General features: G+C 45.3%; 1 protein-coding gene across 1 annotated transcript in view; it reads left to right on the top strand.

The window, feature by feature from the left end:
- Positions 1 to 22,007, top strand: part of LOC142954385 (plexin-A1-like) — a gene marked incomplete at its 3' end in the record, with an annotated part of 54,135 nt that overhangs the window by 26,744 nt on the left and 5,384 nt on the right. The window contains exon 2 of the mRNA XM_076095347.1: positions 5,685 to 7,086. Coding sequence (XP_075951462.1) covers positions 5,905 to 7,086 — 1,182 coding nt within the window. The remainder of the gene's footprint in view (positions 1 to 5,684; positions 7,087 to 22,007) is intronic.

The following is a 22,007-nucleotide window of genomic DNA, read 5'->3' on the forward strand; positions in this document are numbered from 1 at the left end:
GCCAGGAGTGACAACTTGGTTTGGATCCAAGCTAGCTGGCTAGCCAGCGGACAGCTGGCTAGTTAGCTAGCTGGCTAAGATCTGTCGTGCTTTAATGCTACACTAGTTACCGAAGGCTGGTGGCCGGCCGCTGGTCTCTCAACGGTCCCTCCACTTGACTCCTCGTTGCTCCGGAGAATGACGAGCTAGCTAGCTAGCCAGCCGTCCGTCTCCGGGGCTGAGTCAGCTCTCTCCCCGGTGAGCTGCGACGATACTTTATGTCCCCACTGACGAGTGTTGTCACCATAACACCTGACAACAATCACCATTTTCTTTGTGTGAAGCAATGTGTTAAATATAAACACAGACATGAATTTTGGAGCTATTTTCTAGGAGGTGGCGCTATAAATATGTATTAGGGGGGGTACTTGGACTACTTCACTCACTCGGCCTATTGGCACAGATCTGGGAGGTGCAGGTGTCGACTTATCAGCGGTCTTTTCTGTCTCTTTCTCTGGCTCTGGTGGAGGTTTTGAAAAGAAATAAATCAAAATCAATCAAATGTCCACTTTTGTGACCTTATTTGACCCCACTTGCTGTCTACCAGATCAACGTGTGCATGCATCCAAAGTTCTAACATCAAACAAATTGCTCTGCGTGTATATACATCATCAGACCGCATATGTGTCCACTTGAGGAGACAGTCTTCCAGCGAACAGCATTCTTTAATCTGTTTCAAATGAGCGAACGTCGTCCATCTGAGCAAGTGGTTTGGTCTCCTTCAGGAGCGTTTATCTTGTCAAATTGCTCAGAGTTGATGACACCAAAAGGGTGTTAAACCACATGAAAGCCTTCTATTGAATCGTATTTGCTTTGCATATTGAAACAAAGCAGGTGAGAGCTGACAATCTCCCAAAGTATCAGGAATATGGCGCAAAATGAAACCCGTCTGGTGTTAATTGGTACCAAGTGGCCTGTTTAACAGACGTATAGAGACAATGCTAGATTCAAGGTCTTTCTTTAAGGATATTGTTGGGCAGTTTGTATAGTGTTTGTGTTTCCTTTCTCTCAATGTTACGTTCCTCCCCCGTCCTCCTTGTCTTGTCTTATCTCTGTCTATCTGTTAAAAGCCAGGCGAGGAGGGTGTGAGTCGACTACTGTCTGCAGTATTAGCGCTTGTCAATATCACGCCTTTTGGAAAATGGATTCCAAATAGAAATCTCCTCACGTTCGAGTGTGTGTCCGCCTCCTGTCCCCGTTCTCATATCCTCCTCCGCTGTCCTCATCCGACCTGCTCCGTAACGTTAACTTTGCCACCATCTGTTGCAAGAGCCTGGAGTTAGAGAAGGGAATTGATCAGATGAAACTCTGCATGCGTACTTTCAGAAGTCTGTTTTCACTGCATCGAAGCATTTGCAAAACAGGTTTTTTAAAAAGCGTTTCAAATCCAGTTTTGTTTACGTCTGCATTTACCTGCTAGCAGTCTTCCTCTGCTCTGCCTTGGTTGGTCCACTGCAGCACATCTTGTCATGTTACTGCCACCTGTAGCTCACTAGAATAATGTCAAACACCTTGCAGGATTGTGTATTGTGTCGCAGCTTCAAACATGGAGTTGTTAACCTTTCACCTGCATTCTTTCTAATGGCCAGCAGGGGGCGGCTCCTCTGGTCGCAGAAAGAAGTCTGATTGTATAGAAGTCTATGAGAAAATCATTTATTGCCTCAGTAAACATTGTAAACATGACTTTAAGGTCGCAATTTCTAGTCTTCAATACAGCCTGATGTATATTTAGTAAACTATGGTTTAGGGCGTGGCTACCGTGTGATTGACAGGTCGCTGTCAATGTCGGATGTGTTGTCGGGTCTGGGAGTTCACAGTTTTTTGTACTTAGCTCCAACCTCTCGTGTCACCACTGGTTGCAAAAAACCAAGATGGCGATGACTAAAAACCAAGATGGCGACGACTAAAAACCAAGATGGCGACAGCTTAGAAACCAAGATGGTGACAGCTTAGAAACCAAGATGGCGACGGTCAAAATGCCGTTCTTGAGGCGTTAAAATTAGAGTCCACTTGTCATATACCGTCTAAGGTTACAAAGCCCAAGGTCCTCAGAGGTTCAAGCCGTGGCTGCTGATTATTTGTAGGAAACCAACCCGTCCAGCTCTACTTGCTTTTATCAACAGGGTCTTAAATGCAGGTGAAGGTGCCAAGTGGCTCATTTCCAGCTCATGTCCCCAGTATTTGCTCTCTCCGCCGCCGTTTATCGTGAAGAAATGTGTTTGAAATGGAAAAGGTTATGAATGTAAACATTTATACTTTCCCTGTGGTTACATATGCTTTGTATACATACAGTTTATGGATGGGCTCGGTGTGTTTAGACGTGTGTCTGTGTGTATGGTAGTAGTAAATAAGATTGAATAGATGCAGGATGCACGCACACATGCACACAGGCACAGACTCGGGCACGGATGTGAGCTCCATGCTAAAGAAGTGGTGTGTATAAATTTGCCTAAGTGTCTGGCCAAGGTCTGCGGCTGTGTGTGCAATCGATGTGCCAACAGCAATAAATCAGCGCGGGACGGACCTGAACGCCTCTATAGCTTCATCTGATGTGGCAGGTGGGCTTCAGGATGGCCCTGACACACACACACACACACACGTGAGGTTTTCTCGGTTAAGACACACACAATTTGATAACCACACAATTATATCATAAATTATCGGACTATTTGAATTAAGATTGCATGCACCGAAGCAGGACGACAGTTTGTACCCCATTAGAGTATTCCATCCCATCTTCTTTCCTTGTGTCCCCCGTCATCTTTCCAACCAATTTCTTCGTCCAGAAACGCAAACATTTTTTTTCTTTCTTTTGACATAAAAGCAAAACTTTTAAATCAGAAACTTGTTTTTCAGTGTCTTTTTCCTCTCATCTTTTTGTCCCGGTCTAGTCAAACAGCTCAGCTCCACTGGCTACTAAACTACATGACCACCGAGTCCATGTGTGCTGAGTGGTTTTCGACTTATTTATAGAATCTGTGAAATACATCAGAGAAGGTGAGATGAAAAATGCTGCAAAAATAGCCATCTTAACATGTCATTTAGTACATCGAGTTGAATTTCCTCTTCTCTCGTCTATTCAAGTGCGTACATTCTTGTGTAGATCTGTTTGGTGCGCGCATGGGTAGTGCACGTGTGTGTGGGCAGGTCTGTTTAATGTCGATGTACTGTATGCGTGTGTGTGTGTGTGTGTGTGTGTGTGTGTGTGTGCGTGTGCGTGTGTCTAAGATGCCAACAGTAGCTGTATTGTCCTGATGGGACAGGCAACAGCATCGTCATCTGGGCCACTGTAATCATGGCTGGGCTGGAGATGAAAGACACTATTGACAAGAAGTGAAGTGTCTGAGAGAGAGAGAGAGAGAGATAGAGAGAGAGAGGAATGTAATGAAAGGGAGCAATGAGAAACGAGAGACGAGAATAGTTTGCTGACCAAACTCCATTATGAAACAAGCCTTTGCCTTGTGCTCTTTATTTAGCCGAACATAAGCCAATAAGCTAATGAAAAGAAAGTTGGGCACTGTGTGGCCGCGTGTTTGGTTTAAAACAATTGCAGATGACAGTGGCCTTTTTAATATTTTATTGATTCAATCAGAGGATCGGCGGTTCGATCCCCGGCTCCTCTAGTCCATGTCGATGTGTCCTTGGGCAAGACACTTAACCCCAAATTGCTCCTGTAGGCTGTGCCTGCGGTGTATGAATGGTGACACAGCTCTGATGGGCAGGTGGCACCTTGGATGGTAGCCCCTGTCATCAGTGTATGAATGGGTGATCGACAGGTAGTGTTTAAGCGCTTTGAGTGGTCGTAGGTCTAAAATAGAGCTATACAAGTACAAGACCCTTCACCATTTACTTTCACCATTTACATCCTGGAAGGTGACATTCGTAAATGCAATGTCATCCTCTCATGGTTCACCCCAGGGATGTATTGCGAGAACTGGATCCCGTTGTCTCAAGATGGTGCCTGTTCTTTCCAATGAAGATTACTTACCAGGTGCACAAGCAGAGAATGCTTTTTCTCTTTGCGGTTAGCTTCCCCTTTGTGCTGCCCGGGGACGATTGGTGCGTTGAGTGCCTGTTAGGGTAAGCTTTAAGGAAAATGTAGACATAGTGATCAGTATGTGCTGGTCAGAAGACGGGTCAAGAGTTTCCTGGGGTTTCAGTAACGGCGAGTCCCCACTGGGAGCGAGACGGGATCGTCGCGTAAGCGTTCTGTCTGCAGTAAGCGTCTCCACCCGTCTGTCCACTCAGTTGCTTACCTGCATTCACTAGACATTTACTGAACCGAAATATTTTTCATGTCGGCTTCCATGGGTAGAAAATCAACGATGTTTGGATGTGTTGATTCATTGATTTTATTTCCCCACCCGTTGCGATTGAGGGGAATCTGCCTGTAGTGTCAAAGGCGAGCTCGCAGCCAGACTGGGAGCCTCGATCAATCAATGTAGATACGGTAAATAAGTCCAAAACACATATACAGTAGGATATTTGTGCGATTTGTGTGCTGTCTGAGTGGCAGACAGCACTTTTGGCCGTGAGAAGGAATCCAACTATTCTTTTGACTGTAGAGGAGACACATTTTGGACAAAAATTGTGTCTCCAACAATTCCATTGCTTTTAGCCAGGATGTCCTTCTCTCAACCAAGTTAAACTTTTAACACCACCCATCGAGGCCGATCACATGGTGATGATAATAATGGCAGCAATGGTGTCGATGATTGAGCATGTGGAGCCAGCCATGTTGCTTTTGCCCTAGAACTCCCAAGGCTCTACCTGTCCCCCAGTGCATTCTGGGATAGGCCCCTGCATCCCTAGCGACTCTGAAAAAAAGCGGATATAGGATTTGTTTAGATGGAAAATGAATGAAAGATCCATCTTCCTTTCTTTTTTTTTCTCACTTTTTCTTCCTGTAGTTTTCACTTGTAGCAATCTTTGCCACCATCTCCTCTGCCTTTTATATTGAACTGGTATGAAGCCAAATAGCTTCTCTCTCCCTCTTCTCTTTATCGCGTTGGACCAGTTCTCTCTCTCTCTCTTTATTGTATTTATCTTCTCTGTTGTAAATATACTGTAGAATTCTCCCTGCAGCCCTTCTAATAATTTATGGATGTTTACCTGCTATCACGATGCTGCACATCAGTGCCCCCCGTGTGATTCTGTTTATGCGTGTTGGTCTTTTCTATGCGTGTTGTGTGCACATGCTGTTTAAAAGAACATTTGGATGTTTTCTTAAAGGCATACACCCTGTGTCACAGGTTGCGTTTTCGTGTGTATTTGAAGTGTATTAAATGTATTCTCGTGTGCGTGTGCACACTTTGTCTGCTGGATCCTTTAATACCTCCAGACAATCAATACGCAGAGGAGCAATGTTCGGCCCTGTCTACTTTTAAAAGATGCACTCCACAGAGTGGTGTGAGCCAAGAGTCGAGAAGTCAATAAAACAAAGCCGATAGTGCTTTCATTTGTTTTTTTGGACTTTGGCATCGAGGCCTCGGAGTCTGAGTCTGTGGGCGAATATTTAGTATCTTGTCATTTCGATACAAACAAATTAATCCTTTTTGTCAGACCTCTGGATGTGCAAAACACAAACCCATGAATGTATTGACATCATTGTTTGCTAAGATCTTTGCCTTGTTTCTCTTTCTCAGGGCCGGTGGCGGACGAGGCTGAAGATCAGGGCTTGAGGTTGTAAAAACAACAGCGGAGCAAGGAGGACAAAAAAAAGACAGAGGAAGCCGATTGCTTGGAAACTCTTCTTTCGTATCATCATACCCTGCAGTCCTAAAAGGCACCGACTGACCCTGCAGAGGATTACGCACTCAAAAATACACACCAACACCCACTCGCTCACACCTTCCGCTCACCGCCATGTCCTCCCACCTCAACCCACCTCTTCTCATCCCCCCCATCCTCTTCCTCCTCCTCTCCCTGTCCATGCCCTCCACCTCCACTCCCTCCTCCACTCCCTCCTCCTCCCTCCTCTCCTTCCTCCCACCGGAGGGAGGCCTCACACATTTGGTGGTTCACAACCAAACGGGCGAGGTCTACCTGGGCGCCGTCAACTGGATCTACAAGCTGTCGAGCAACCTGACCAAGCTGCGGAGCCATGTCACTGGCCCAGTCACTGACAACCCTCGCTGTTACCCTCCGCCCGGTGTCCAGTCCTGCCCTCACGAGCTGGTGCAGACCTCTAATGTCAACAAGCTCCTGCTACTTGATGCTGCCCACAACCGCCTGATTGCCTGTGGGAGCACCTCCCAGGGAATTTGCCAGTTCCTGCGTCTGGATGATTTGTTCAAGCTGGGCGAGCCCCACCACCGCAAAGAGCATTATCTGTCCAGCGTCGCCGAGGCAGGCACCATGTCGGGTGTCGTGATCTCCCCGGATCTTTTTGGCGGAGGTGGGAAGCTTTTTGTCGGGACCCCCATCGACGGGAAATCGGAGTACTTCCCAACGCTGTCCAGCCGCAAGTTGATGTCCAACGAGGAGAACGCCGACATGTTCAGCTTCGTCTACCAGGACGAGTTTGTCTCCTCGCAGCTGAAGATTCCCTCAGACACGCTCTCCAAGTTCCCGGCGTTCGACATCTACTACATCTACGGCTTCAACAGCGAGCAGTTCGTGTATTATCTTACCCTACAGCTCGACACCCAGCTCACCTCGCCGGACGCGAGCAGCGAACAGTTCTTCACCTCTAAAATTGTGCGCCTATGTGTCGACGATCCGAAGTTCTACTCCTACGTGGAGTTCCCCATCGGCTGCACCAAGGACGGAGTGGAGTACCGCTTGGTTCAGGATGCTTATTTGGCCCGGCCAGGGACCCGTTTGGCCCGCTCGCTTGGTATTCAAGAGCACGAGGAGGTTCTGTTTACCGTATTCGCCCAGGGTCAGAAGAACCGAGCCAAGCCGCCCAAGGAGTCGGCTTTGTGTCTGTTCACAATGAGACGGATAAAGGAGAAGATTAAGGAGAGGATTCAGTCGTGCTACAGAGGAGAGGGGAAACTCTCCCTGCCCTGGCTGCTCAACAAGGAGCTGGCCTGCATCAACTCGGTGAGTGTTTGAGGCAGTAGCTCCCACAAGTATTTTTGTGATCATCGTCAGTCATGAAAATTATGTTGATCCTGGTTGTTTTGGCTTGTGGTTGTGTGTGCATGTGTTCGTTTCTAATTGAAAACAAAACAAAACAGAATGGGCCAGTTCACTTCACTTCAAGTACAGTTTCTATTTGGAGGTTGGATTGGACAGATTGTCTTGTCCTTGCCAAAGGCATTTTAGTCGTCATCGGTTTAGGTTGTGTTCATATTTGTCTGGTTTAGAGTTACTGTCCAGCTCTGAAGCATTTACTTGTTTTTCTATCTACATAGGTGAAAAATATGCTGTTGGTTGGCTTCAAATATTTTCACAGTGGGGCTTGAAAATGAAGCTTAACTATATGGGGAAAACACAGAAAGGCAATGTTTTGGGTGAATACCAACATTAGCCTCATGTTAAACACCCACCCTGTCAGGATGGCAGGTTCCCAAAACTTCAAGCTGCTTGTGCATCTATTCAAGTTTCCCTGCTTAACCTGTAAGTGGAAAGTATAAACCTCGATTTTCCCAATCTAGAATTACAGCCCATTGAGATCATTTGTACAGAAAATACAGTATATTCACCACGATCCTCATAAAAGAGAGAGTAAAGAGTGCTCCAGGTATGAGTCATAAAACCCAGACATGAGTCAGCATTTTTGCACTTCCTGATCCCTCGTCTCCAAGTCACGTTTTTTTAATGGGTTTTTGTTAGATGCCTGAAATATGTTCTGTGGTTCACACAAACCTAAGAGATTTTGTTCTATGACATAAAATACATCAGTAAATTCCCCTCTCGTGTCTTAAAAAAGGCGGTTGCTAACAAGTGGCTAAATGAGACTACAAAACCTCATCACGCCGCACACTAGTCCCCCTTTAGTTTAGTGGTGGTGACGTGAGGTCACATGACTGTGGCGTAATTCATTAATAGCCTATTGTTAAGTTTTTCATGTGGCGATTGCTTTCACTCTTCAAAACTTATAAAAGTGTTGTTCATTTGTGAAGATTATCTCGCTAAACTAAATCTGTAATTATAAGCCACAGAGTTTATTTTCTGCAATAATCCAAAATCCAATGGAAAAATCCCATCGCCTTTTTGTTGAGGGAACCAGTGTATTGCTAACTTCCAGGGTTGGCCTACATAAATACGTCATCCCTGCAGCACTGATCACAGACATTTATCGGGTCTACCTGCCATACAGTAGCCTAAATGTTTCTCTGGGCTTAGAAAACATTCATCCCTCCAACTTTCCTGCACAATGTTAATGATGATCATGAGAACTTACCTGATGGTGAACTAAAAGAGCTAAATACGTAGATTGTCAAGTGCAGGTGGGAATTTCTTACCACTGACGGATGTGAATACAAGAGGGATGAAAATGAATTTATTCTATCATAATTGAACATAATTTGGTCAAAATGTATCCACAGCTAAGTGACACTACTCAGCCTGAGGGCTATGGGCGGCAGTCTCCCAGGAATAGTTCAGACTGTCCACAGGTTGTGGGTGGCTTGTCTTTCCTTTCCCTCATATATGAGCTGGCCTAAGGGTGCTTGAGAGACATTGCGTGTGTGTGTGTGTGTGTGTTACCCACATGTCACACACACACACACACACACATGGCCCTGTATCCTCATGAATAATTCACCTGGTCTCACCTTCTGTTATTCAGTCGGTGCTCCATAACAACCTGCCATAAATCTCTGGACTACTCTCTCTTCCTCTCTCGTTCTCTCGCTCTTCCTCTCTCGCTCTCTCGCTCTTCCTCTCTCGCTTTCGCTCTCTCTCTCTCTCGCTCTTCCTCTCTCGCTCTCTCTCTCTCTCGCTCTTCCTCTCTCGCTCTCTCTCTCTCTCTCTCTTTCACTCGAGCCCCATCTTTTGCATAAAGATTTCTTTCATTTTGCTAACCCCATTCTCCCTCCGCTCCTTCTTTTATCTGCCTTTCATTTGCTTTGCTTCTCTCCGTGTCCCTCACCTCCTCTCCCTGACCTCTTCTCTATGCCTTTTAATTTTTAACCTTTAACCTCCCTCATTTTTACATTCTTGCTCCTTTCGCTCCTCTTCAGCTTCTTCCCCTCTCTCTCTCTCTCTCTCTCTCTGTCGCTCTCTCTTTTCTCAAACCTCTGCTGTTGCACCATCTCTCTCTGCCCTCTCCTTGACTTTCCATTGAGTGATGAGGTGCAGAGTGACTTAGTGTGTAAAGCCAGTGCCGAGATGTGATCTGAAAATACAATGTGGAGGGGAACAGCCGACGCTACTGGGGAGGGAATGAAAGAAAGCAGGATTCGTCGGTGGGGGTGGGGATGAGGATGCTGAAGAAGAAAGGGAAAGGAGAAGGGAAGACGTGAGGAAGGGTGCGACGTTAGACGGATCACTGGGTTGAGAGCGGAGAGGAAAGAAACAAAGCACCGCTGTGCCTCAGTGCAGCCGCACAGAGGCTGTACACTCTGAGATGATAGTTGATGGGTGTTGATAGACTTAAAGTATTAAGAACAACACTACGGACAGGCAGAATTACAACAAGCACTAATGTGGACTTTTTTTGTCTGTTTGAGCCTATGTTTGAACCAATTGTCTTTCTTTATTCTAAGTGTAGCTAGTTTTACTACTTAATAGAAAAAAATGGACAAGTCTTTGTCCTTTTATCCGCTATGTCATGACAGTGTATGCAATGTGTCCGACGCCACTGGTCCAATTATGGCACGGCCTTGTGGGAGTTGGAATGAGCCGGCAGGTTCATGTTTATGCTTTGACTGCTCGTATGGCAGCTGAAGGGATCAAACCTGTGGCTATTCCATTAACCCCGAGCAGTTTCAGGCCGTCTTCTGCTCCTGTAGAAGTATATAAGTGCTGCACCTCGATGGAAACAGCACACTCATGGCTAGAAGTGTGGTGGTGGGGCAACAATGTCTTTTGTGCAGTATAGCACAGTCATAGCTATAAATAATGAAAAAATAAAGTAATATATTTTTCAAAAATTGGAAACAAATTGAAATCATGCTTTATATATTGAACTTACATTCTACAACTTCTCTGGTCTCCTCTTGGCTCTGTGTGAATGGCCTGCAGTCCAATCGGAGATTCACTGACTTTTTGTCAGTGGACGGTCGGTCTCAGCCGAGTCATTCCTTGATCCGAGTTGCACAGAGGAGCGCATCATTTAAAGTTTTTTACAGGATCTGGTTACTGCAAACGCTTTGTTTAAAATACGACACGTTGAATAAAGTGATTTAGAGTAAACATTATTATTTTAAGCTTAGATTTGATCACGTTTCTTGACAGAAGTGTTTGTCACACATGATTTGATCATGGACCTTCGTAAATTAGATTATCCAACGTTAACGTTATATTTTATTTGTATATAGAAAACAGGGCTTTATCACTGTAACCACTTGTTTTAGAAATACGTTAGTGGGAAAGGTAGCCATGTTTTCGTGTTTTTCTTGAAAGTCACTGTCTGTGTTCAGCTGGACACAATACATGTATGTTCAAGTAACGGAATCACATCCAGGAAGTTCTTTCACGTTCTATCTTCCAATTCCATTTAATATTTGAAAGTGCCCCACTTACAAGACAATAACATCATGGCACCTCTTGTCACAAGCCCACCAGTGCAGCGCGAGCGCCATGTGGCCTCATAGTATGAAGTAAACTCTATATGCATATGATTATGCTAATGAGTGTACAGTTACACGATCGTCCTTTATGGCCATCTGTCGTTTCCGCCTGCGATCGATCAAGGTCGTGTCGGCCGAGCTCGCTGTGGGACGCCGGCGTGATGGATTCATCATCTCCTCGTAGGGCCGTGTTCAGCGTTTCCTGATGAGGGCAGTGACGGCCCCCCTCGCCTCTACGCTGGTCTCATGTGGAAACTTTCACACGGCCTCGTGTCGAGAGACAAGGTCGGGTCAAGTCAGTCAACTCTCAGACGCTCCGCTTCACCTGGAGGCCGTCAAACTTCATCACGGCGCTTGAGAAAATCAATTTTCAGAAAAAACGTGCTCCTTGAAGATCAATATTAGATTTTTAGCACTGTCAAAAGATGTCAAACTTTTCACCGACATCACGAATGATTATGGAACTCTCACTTTCCTAAGGCCGCGGATTATCTCCTTGCACCAGGTTTATAGCTAATAAAAGGAGGGGCTTTATGGTCACCATTCCACTGCCTGTCTTAAATGGACTTGAGATCAGTCCAAGTCCATTTCCAGTCTTCCTCCCAGGGCTCAGGCAGTATAATTCACATATTGGAGAGAAAGTAATTTGTTCAGTCTATGAGGGTCTCTACAATGTCACCCATGATTTGAGTTGAGATGCAGCCCTCCTGTTTAAGTATATTAATAAGGACCCGCAGACTGTAACTCATATGAAACCTACCCACAAAACAAGAGAGCTAGATGGCCAGCAAAATGGATAGAGATACTGTGGATGAGGTGAAATATAGAGGAGCAATGGGATAATGCAAGAGTCATGGACAGAGATGTGGGCAGACAGTTGGACAATGGCCCCACTGTCAGCTAGACAACCTTCTGTAAGGCCTGCTTAACATCCAGCGAGAAAGTGGCTATTAAACCTCAGAACCATGAGTCATGACTGTATACATACTGTATGTACGTCGTGCATGTGTTGGGATCAGCTTGACTTCCTTTCTCCAGTGATGCAAGTGATTATAAATGAGCTGCTCCTTCTAACGTCAGGCCTCACCTAAGGAACAAAAATGGGGCTCAGGTGAAGCATGGAGAGTGAAACCCGAACAGCCTGTGGTTCATCTCGGTAAGTTTAGCCGGATGAACAAACAATTCCCTCGTCAATGTCAAAATACGTCTTTTGTCTTTTGTCCTTTTCTGCGAAACTTGTTGCACATTAGTTTTCGACGCACGATGTAGCTGTCGCTGTCATCTAGCTGTCGCTACTGCTGCGTTCATACGTCGTAAACCTTTGTGTCAGCTTCACTTTGGAGCACGATTATGTTCTTTATCATCGTTCTCTTTAACAAAACGTCTCGGTAGATCGTACACTCTGATTACTCTGGCAACAGCAGGTTTGCGTGTCCGTGCATCGTCCCGAGTCCTCCTGGGTTTGGGTGAGCCGGTTGTTGTCCCGCCGTTGACGGGGTGCGGCTCTCTCCCCGCGCATCTTTATGTCCCGCTCATTATCAGGAGGAGGCCGGTGTTGGCCTTCTGGGAGTTAAACTGAGTGGAGGGTGACCTTCGCCGGCTGCGGGCTGCCGTCCAGCTCTACAGCTCAGTGAGCAGGCCGACCCGGCAACGCTACCGCCTCGGCATGACTAATGAGGCCGATTCATACAGAGAGAAGGAGATACTATCCTCTGTGTGTGTGTGTGTGTGTTTAGGACTCCTTTTATCTTCCTTTTTCTGGGTTTCTCTCTATACTTCACTCTATACTTCAGTGCTCATTTGAGTGTGTGTGTGTGTGTGTGTGTGTGTGTGTGTGTGTGTGTGTCCACCTTATCCTGGCCTCAAAAGAAGAGGGGGGGGGGGGACAACAGAGGGAAATGGGCTGATAATAATAATAAGAGTGTGTGTGTGTGTGTTTTGTTGCTGCATTGTCTGCAGCACCACAAGGTGGATGTCAGTGGGAAAATTGGCTGCAATAACATAGTGCAAGAAGACTCTTTTGTTACTTCTCTCTCTCGCGCTCTCTCTTGCATAATAGTGTTTATTAATATTTATCAGTGTTGATCACTGCTGGCCAGGATTACAGTCTATTCCTGTGGCGTTTTGTATTGTGTCTTCCAGGCTCCTGGTGTGTGTGTGTGTGTGTGTGTGTGTGCGTGCGTGTGTGTGTGTGTGTGTGCGTATGTCCGCTCACTGCTTCATTCTCTCTCTATCTCTCCATTGTATCTTCAGTCTCATTAGCGTTAGCTTGTGCCTCAGTGGATGGATCACCCACACACATTGCATCAGGCCTGCTGGGTGGGGAATATCAAGGCTCTCAAGGCTTTGCTTACATCCTTACACTTATATTTCCTTCATATTTGTCAGGGCCAAGTTGTTTGGTTGAACATGACCTTACAGTGGCTTACAAGACAACCTGTCATGCCAGCTAGTATACATTTGCATACAGCATATCGAGCGGGGAAGCTATTTCAAGTATTTAGGATTCATTTTAGGATTTTACTTATTTTAGTTTAGTTTATTTCAGCGATTGTTTTTGCGACGAGTTGGAGCACTTCCAGTTGGCTTGGACGAGTATGAATCATCGGTGCAAAAGATGAGCTAGTAAATAGTTGGGTCGTCCAAAAAAGCACAAGCCTGTGTAGATAGAAATGTAAGGAGCGTTTTGGGTTCAGAGAAGTCCAGTCGAAAAGCTTGACATTCTGTTGTGTGCACCGTTGACATGGAGCTGAAGCCAAACGACTCCACTTTGTAAAAACCCCATGATACATTCAGCAGCTTATGGAAGCCATTTTTGGCTTATTTTGGATAACGTTTGCAAAATACGGTGCAGTGCTCGGTCCCCATTGTAATGACTGAATCTCTGAATCACGTCACACAGTAATTTGTATTTGATAAAGTCAGAAATTAAGTTATGCAAATGAAAATGAGTTCTGTTACATGACTCCGTAGTATTGTTGAAGAGGTATTCATTGATTTTTGGCCAGTGGAATAAGCTGTAAATGCAACATATCATCACCTCACAAAGTGGTCATGGCGAAGCTGTTCACAAACAGATGCCCAGTCACATCACATTACGTCCAGCAGACAGGAAGTAGCATTAACATTCATTTGTAGTCGGGTCTCTGGTGGACGTTGAGTCCGCTCACTCTGCCTCTAGCTCCTGGGGGAAATATCTGTCTCTTAAGCTGCTAAATGCTTCGCAGTATACACCAGCTAGTTGCCAACGTTGTCTGTCTGCTGTTTGGTGCTAGACAGGTACTTTTCTTTTTCTTTTCTTTTGCTTTAAACAGCTACCGGCTGCTTCTAGAAAACGATGCTGATGGGAGCTGACCTGCACAACCAAAGCAATATCCCACAACAACAAACTGCACAGTCCTCTGTGAGTGTGTCACCATTTGTGACTGCTTTCACATTATCATAGTCACATAGTCATTTACCTACAAAATAAGAGGTACTTAAAGTCACTGTGAGGAACTTTTCACTGCTTATGAAACAGGATCAATTCAACACTGATGGCTCTGTATGATCTGCATCAGCAATCGAGACCCTAACCAGGAAGACTGTCTATTTGTATGTAGGTATTCTCAAAGAACACGACCCACAGGGACCGGCAAAATCAACACTAGATGAAAGCTCCCTGTTGTAGCTTTAACTTCAGTCTCAGAAGCCAACTCGTGTCTCGGTGTGCCTTCTTTATTTACCGACGTTGTTCCTTGAAGAGCAGGTGAGAGAACCCTGAAAAACAGAGAGCGTCATCTCAGGCCACACGGAGACTTTAGTCAAGAAATCAAAGTTTTTACGACTCGGTGGGCGACTAAGTGACTTGTAAAGATGAATTCTGTCTGGCGGTGCCGTGATGAATACATGCAGCGGTGGGGGTGAATTGCTGTCAAATGCTGTCTAGAAGACGGCCCGTTGAGGGAAACACTTTTTGATGAGGTGCAGTTTTCACTCCCGCCCCTCGAGACATTGTGATGCACGATGATGCAGCAAAATATGACACACCTTGAGGCACTTTAATGACTTTGGCTCCAACACCTCAACATATGCTTTAGTCTTGTGATATTTTCCGCCTGAGGCACGCGGCGCCAACCATGCTCTGAAATCTTCCTATATTATAGTGGATTCTCAATAGGAGAATTTCTCAGATCCAACAGGCCGGTATGAATGGTGGCTGTGAAGTAAATCTACTGCACAGTGGTGTGCATTGTTAACTCTTAGCACTTGGAAATGGATTAATGGCTGCTATAGGCTTACGAGAGTGTCAGCTTGTCATGGATTTGGAGCGTTTCGGAGCTTGTGGCTGCTTAGCCTTAAAGCTGTGTGAGTCTGACCTGCAGTGACCTTTTTCTTTTTCTTTTTTTTACCTCAGAAACTCACCAGTAGTCCACGCCGAGGCAACGCTGAGCAGAAGCAGTGATACTGCAGCGAGTTTAACCCTCTGAACCCAAAGCAGTTTCGGGGAGATTTTTGCTCCTGTCACATTTTCATGCACTTCTATGGGAACAGCACAACTATGGCTAGAAGTAGAGAGAACTCAAGAATATCTTTTTTTTACAAAAATGGGCAAACAATGGAATCTTTTTGGGTTTTGGGGTTCTGAGGGTTGTAAGAACCGATGAATTAGATGTGGTTAAGTTGTGCAACAACTCGCTAAACCCAAAGCTATGCTGGTGTCCGTGTCAAATATCATTTATGAGTCCACCAAACAATCTGCTCAGAGGGAGCAGAACTCCCTCAGCGTTCAATCCGTAGCTTCTACAGCTGCTTAACCAGTGACACAAACCTGTGTTTGTCGTCTGAGACACAATGTCTGAGACACACTCGCAAACCTGCAGCATCTAACCAGTGTGTAATCATTTATTGATGGGCAGTCACGCTGCGTTTGTGTATGTTTGTGTGGGTGCATGACAGACATGAATGCATGCATGTATGTTTGCGCATTCACGTGTATTTTGTGTCTTTAATTATTCACGTGTGCACGTGTGAATGCAGGCGCGTTCGTAAGTGTCTCTGAAGCAGACTGTCCCTGGCTGTGTTTGGGTTCCCCTGCTAGCTGCTCACCAGAAGCTGTGAGACGAGTTGAAGCTCAAAGACGGGATTTGGCTTCACATTTTCATTCGTGGTTGTGGAAATGAGTACACACACACACACACACACACACACACACACACACACATACGCGCACACTTGGCAGTAAATGGCTAATATTGAAAAACAGTGGAAAGTTTGAAAGCTGAAATATGGAAATTCACCACACTTACCAAGCTCTTTGTCAGCATTTCATCAGCATGACTTATATCTCAAAAGATAGAAGAAAACTCAATAATAACACCCAGTGATTGGTCGTTCTATTATGTATCTTAAACATGATTCTCCAGCAGAGATGTTAATAATGAACCGCCAATAACACTTTATACAGATCAATGCTGTCAGTTAGAAGTCCTGTATACATCTGTTGCACTTTATTTAACAATGCCTACATGTATTGTCCCTGACAAATAAACTCTGCGGCGCAGCTTGTCACTGGAATGACAAGAGCTGGTCCACCTTAAACGTCAGCCCTCCTTAAATGAGCCTGGGCCGAAGCTCAGGTCTAACCGAACCTTGCACGGCAGCTAGTTTCTCGATCACGTGGCAATCGCTTCTGCTAGCATCAAACTCTTCGTCTCACACACACACACACACACGCACGCAGGGCTCGCAATACACCGGTCGGAAACCCTGACATGGCCGAGTACAGCAGGCATTAATTACAAAAGTAAATCTTAATTTTGTGAGCCAGCCAGCAACAAAAGTCAGTCCCGCGCTCATAATTCCGTTAAATTGTGTTTAATAAGCCATTGCACTCCTACATGCATGCCATATGCACATGTGTATTTGGAGCATCTGTGTGTGTACTCTGGGCACGTCCTCCTCCGTGTCGGTCCGTGCCCCGTCACTTTGAACACGCTGTTGAGTATCTTGCAGGCTCCCCATATTTGGGTGAATCCCTGCAGCGCTCTGTTGTTATTGGATTAAAGCTGTCAGGGAAGGCTTTGGTTCAGATTATACAGATTATAGTCTGCAGTGCTCGGATGGACGGCACGCTTTAAATAGCATCATCTGGCCCATGTTACACGGAGCGAGCGGTTTTGGCGAACGTTGCAGACGTTGATGTTTGCCTACATTTGGTTCGACGTAGGCCAAAAAGTGGCAGATGTGTCGCGGCGGGCTGAGGTGGGGCAGAGTGCAGTAAAGAGAAGATGTGGATGAGCACGGATCAGTCCCAGTACCGACCCTAGGATCGTCTCTGTAGTCTATCCAAACCTCGAGATATATCTAGTCGTCTCTGTAGAATACAGACATCCAGATACAAATATATTATCACTACTAGATATGATTGTGCTATTACTTTAAGATAGAATTACATGTAAATGATTTACTCTTTACAAGGTAGAGGCCAATACAATATAAAATGTGTTGACATGCAAATATCAGTAATTCATTAAATAGGGAGGGTGGAAGACGACAACAATAGCAAATCGGTATCTGATTAAAATCCAGCTGAGGTTTGGAGCCTGAAGCTATTTACCTTTTGTGCAACCTCTACTTACAGAACATGCCTGTGTCGTCCTCTCCGCTCCGTGTAAACAGCCGGCATCTCAGTCCAAGATTTGCCCATTTCTTTGTCACGTGACTGTCGGTCTCAGCCGAGTCAGTCATGGCTTCCCTGTTGCGCTGAGAAGCTAAAATTCAGGCTAAAATTAATATTGTATTTTTGGGGATATTTTATCTTTTTTAAAAAACAACAACAAAAAAGCATACCGTACGCTGGTGGGCTTCGGAGTTCTTGTGGATAATATGGAATCCTAAACTTCTAAGACAAGTGTCATTCAGCCTCACTGATCCACAAACACTACATGCATAAAGATGAAAATACACATGCACAGCAGGCAAATATATTCAGAGCATTGTGTCAACAAACGTGTTACTGTGCCAGAAAAGCAACACGCCAGACCGGAGCTGTTCCGTGTGGAGGGCCGAGGCTATCCGGGGTGAAGCGAGCTGCTGTCCCGCTGCGGCACATTAACCCGTGTGGCCGACTGACACTGACTGCTGGAGCCGAGCCCTCTCGTCCCCGCAGAGCGCCCTCTCTCTCTGGGACTCCTCTACTGTGTACGTTTTGTTTTTCCGCACACCTCCGTGAAACTGTGACCCAGAAAGGTTTCCCACCGGGATTCAGTCATCACAAACGCACGGACTGGCAGGGATTTCAAATCCGCTCCGCCTTGTTTTGTTTTTGTTGTTGTTGTTGTTTTTTCAGTTCACCGGTGTGGCACTAAAAGCGATCGGCTCGCATTCACCATCCAGCCTCCTCGTTTAGGACTCTGCAATTAAACCAATTATCCCAAAAGAGTGTTTCAAGGTGTTTTTAAAGTATATTGAGTGTGACCAGTATTGGAGCTGATGAGGCCTCCCGCATGCACAGAGCCCCGTGTTGAATAATGGAGGAAGGAAAAGGGGAAACACTTCAGACAGGAAGTGAGACAACCGAGGAATAGCGTGATTATTGCCAGGCCCGGGCAGATATTTTAACATTTTATTTGTTTTACTTGCATGTGTTGTGCAGCTGCAGATAGTCAGGTGACTAAAGAACAGAGAAAGCAATGAGAATTTATTTTTTCGAAATTGTGGGACTGAAACACTAAAACACTTTCCACTGGTTTTGCGATCACTAAATATTTTCACACACATGTTCACACTTCGAGGTCAGTCAAGTTTTGCATGTGTTTTATTTCAAATGTTTCAGCTCCTCGCATTGGCACATCTGTTCTCAAACAAGGAAGGGGTGGTGGGGGGGGGGGGGGGGGGGGGGGGGTTAAGGAAGTGGAGAAAAAGAAAGAGATAAAGAAAAGGAATGAGAGAGAGAAGTAGAGAATGATGGAACCAACGGAGCAAGAAGACTGTGTGGAATGAATCTAGCTGAGAAATACAAACGCTGATCTCTTTCTTGGCATCCCAACTATTCCTCTGTTCCTCTCTCTCTGTCTCTCTCTCTCTTTGTCTCTCTGTCTGTCTCTCTCTCTCTCCCTCCCTCCCTCTCCCTCCCTCTCCCTCTCTCTCTCTCTCTCTCTCTCTCTCGCCTGCAGCCTCTTCGTTCCACCAGAGCACATCTCCTTGCTGCCAGGCTCTCCTTCCATCTCCAATTTAATGCTCCTCATTTCACCCGAGCCAAAACAGCAGATGCTGAAATGTCAAAGGGCCTTCCCTTCATTCATGAACTTGCAGAAAGTTAAAAAAAAAAAAAAACATTTACCAAAAGATAGAAAGCATCAGGTCAATGATGGCTTGTTCTGTGTGCAAAAATCCGAAGCAGGCAGTTCCTTCTCATGTGAGTGATTGAGAAGCCAAGTAGTGCCGAGTGGTTTTAGTAAAAGCAGGGATGCCAGTTCCACCAAGAACGCCAGATGTTCCGACGGTGTGAAGGAAACACTGACCTGAACAGGATTTGGATGCTTTCTGTAGATAATTTGCCAGATAAGGGAACAAAATATATATATTTTTCCCACTTGTTTTTAGATTCTTTGCAACTGTTAAAACAATAATGTCAAATTAATTCCAACAGTATTGTTATTAATGTACCAAACCTACCAACCTACTAAACAGAAAAACACTACTTTTGGGGAGATTTTGTGAAACTTAATTATGTATGAGTTTTCTCGTGTTCCGTTCAGTGTTTCCTCGAGGGATCGTTGAATGAATTCAAACATTTGCAAAGCAGATTTTTGGAATATTTAACAAATCAGCATATTTAACCTTCACAAGCAAATCATCTTCCAAAGGAAAACCTGCAACGCTGCGGTTAAAGCTGCGTTCGGTAACTTTTAGGAAAAAACAAAACAACCAATCAGGATTGACTGATTGTGTCAATCAAACTGTGGAACTAGAGAATGAGAAAGTATTTAACCCGGCTGCCATGTTGAAAACAGTCGAGACAAAACCAAGCACCGCCCACCAGAAAAGCAGTCCATTCAAATACTTTGCTTAAAACATTTGAGGTGATAAAGTAACACAATCTTTATTCATAATCGATCAGCTCTGCTTAGTTTGACAGTTTGATTGGAATCCACGAGCAGTGATTGACAGCTGCGTGACAGACTCCTCGCCTCTGATTGGTTGTTTTCCTTCGGGCACGGTAGAAGGAGCACTTAAAGGAGGCCGAGGAACCGGATTTGTTTTCCACAGATTATCTGTCTCATGTACTGTCAGGACAGAGTGACGGTTTGAGCAAAATAGGATAATTTGTTATTTCTGCTGCTTTAATAATGTGTAAAAAGTATGAATGAACTGGCTTTTTACCGCCACCAGTCGATCAGCTTCAAACTGGTGGAATGTGTTTGTGTTGCATCGCCTTCATACTCGCTTGCGGTCTTGTGCGGATGCTACTCAAAGCACAAGATGCAAACAAAATGGTTTGCATGGCTACTTACCGCCACCGAAAACCCTCCACAGGGTACCTTTACACGAAGAGAACAGATAGAAACCATGTGTCATTCGTTATGATTGGCCCGCTGCTCCGTTATAGGTCCTGTGCGTTAACAACAGTACGCTCCAATCAAACACAATCAAGACACAGCAACGGATATTCAAGCTGCTTTTTGAAATAATATTAGTCACAAAGGCTCGATGGGACAAATTAAGTCTTTTGCATCTTGTGCTTGTCCTGCTCTAACTCGACCAACTGCAGTGATAGAGGGCGGGCACTGTGTGTCTGTGTGCGAGTGACAGCATGTGTGTGTGGGCGTGAGATGCAGATGCCCGTAGTTCAGTTGCCATTAGAGCAGACTGCACTGCCAGATGTCTGCACAAAGTCCACTCTGTGTGTGTGTGTGTGTGTGTGTGTGTGTGTGTGTGTGTGTGTGTGTGTGTGGATGTATCTTACAGCGGCTGTACACTTTCCCCACTACACACACACTCTGTCTCACCCACAGACACACAAATGCACATTGAACAACAATGGTATGTGTGTGTGTGTGTGTGTGTGTGTGTGTGTGTGTGTTTTTAGTTAAGCAGGTCAAAGCTTCAAGTGTCCCAGTCTGTTAGACAGATGTTTAAGATCCCTGTTGGAGCCCCTCCTCTGTCCCTCTCTCACACACACACACACACACACACACACACACACACACACACACACCGTCTTTCATATCCACTGACAAACAAACATGCACACACAGACACTCATTAACAACCAATTAGAGAGCAGATATTGGCTCACTGGGGGAAACGAAAGGCCAACCGGCGCTGTTCTCCGCTTCCAACGCCAAGTCACAACAAATGCCTGGATGCAGGCCAGGACTGTGTGTGTGTGTGTGTGTATACATGTGCAGTGTGTTTATATGTGCGTTGTTGACTTCTTCTTCTTCCCAAGTTCTTCTTCCCGGTCCAATCTCATCTCCATTCTTTATTAAAAAAAGACACACACACACACACACAAAGCCTCAAATAATGAAATGCAGTTTTCCACTCTGCAAGTCTTGTTGTTCGTTGCATCAGCTGTCTCAGTAGTACGACTCTCACACGCTTCAACATTATCTTTCTCACGGGGGAACGTGGCACGAGCTATGTTTAACACACACACACACACACACACACACACACGCTCTCCGTGGGATTGTAGCAGTGTGTTTGTGCCGGTATCGGATGAGAAGATTCTTGAGACATTTGGCTCTCTGGAGAGCATGTTGACAACTTGTCTCTCGCTCTCCCCTCTCTGTTTACCTCAATCACAGTCTCTGACTCGCTCGTTCTCTCCCCGCCTCTCCTCTTCGTGACGCTGTTTCACATCGACGCGGATAAACCAAGATTTGAAAATAATTAAGACGCTGACAATTTAAGGTGTTTAGACGGACGTATAGACGCTTTTGTTCGTAATAAACTGCGCTGCAGTGAACTGAAGAAGAGAAGAGTCGCACGTACACTAAAGGGAACAGTGGTTATTGTGGCTTATGATGGCTTTTAGATTCCAGAATAAAAGTCTTCACCCATCCAGACTAATGGAAATATTACCCGGTCCTGATTTGCATAAAAATAATATTCATGAAGGAAAGTCTCGTAGATAAATGACTTGATAAATGGCCTTAACCTGGGGAGGCCTAACTACGGCCCGCCGACCAATTTTAAATGTCTTGAGCATCAGCCACCTCATGAATGTCACAGTTTGCACGTCCTAATTTAAACACTAGATGTCGACTGAATTTAGTGAAAGTATCTCTGCCT

The sequence above is a fragment of the Anarhichas minor genome, unplaced genomic scaffold (genome assembly GCF_050575085.1).
Source record: "Anarhichas minor isolate MPS153535 unplaced genomic scaffold, ASM5057508v1 ptg000020l, whole genome shotgun sequence".
NCBI lineage: Eukaryota > Metazoa > Chordata > Actinopteri > Perciformes > Anarhichadidae > Anarhichas > Anarhichas minor.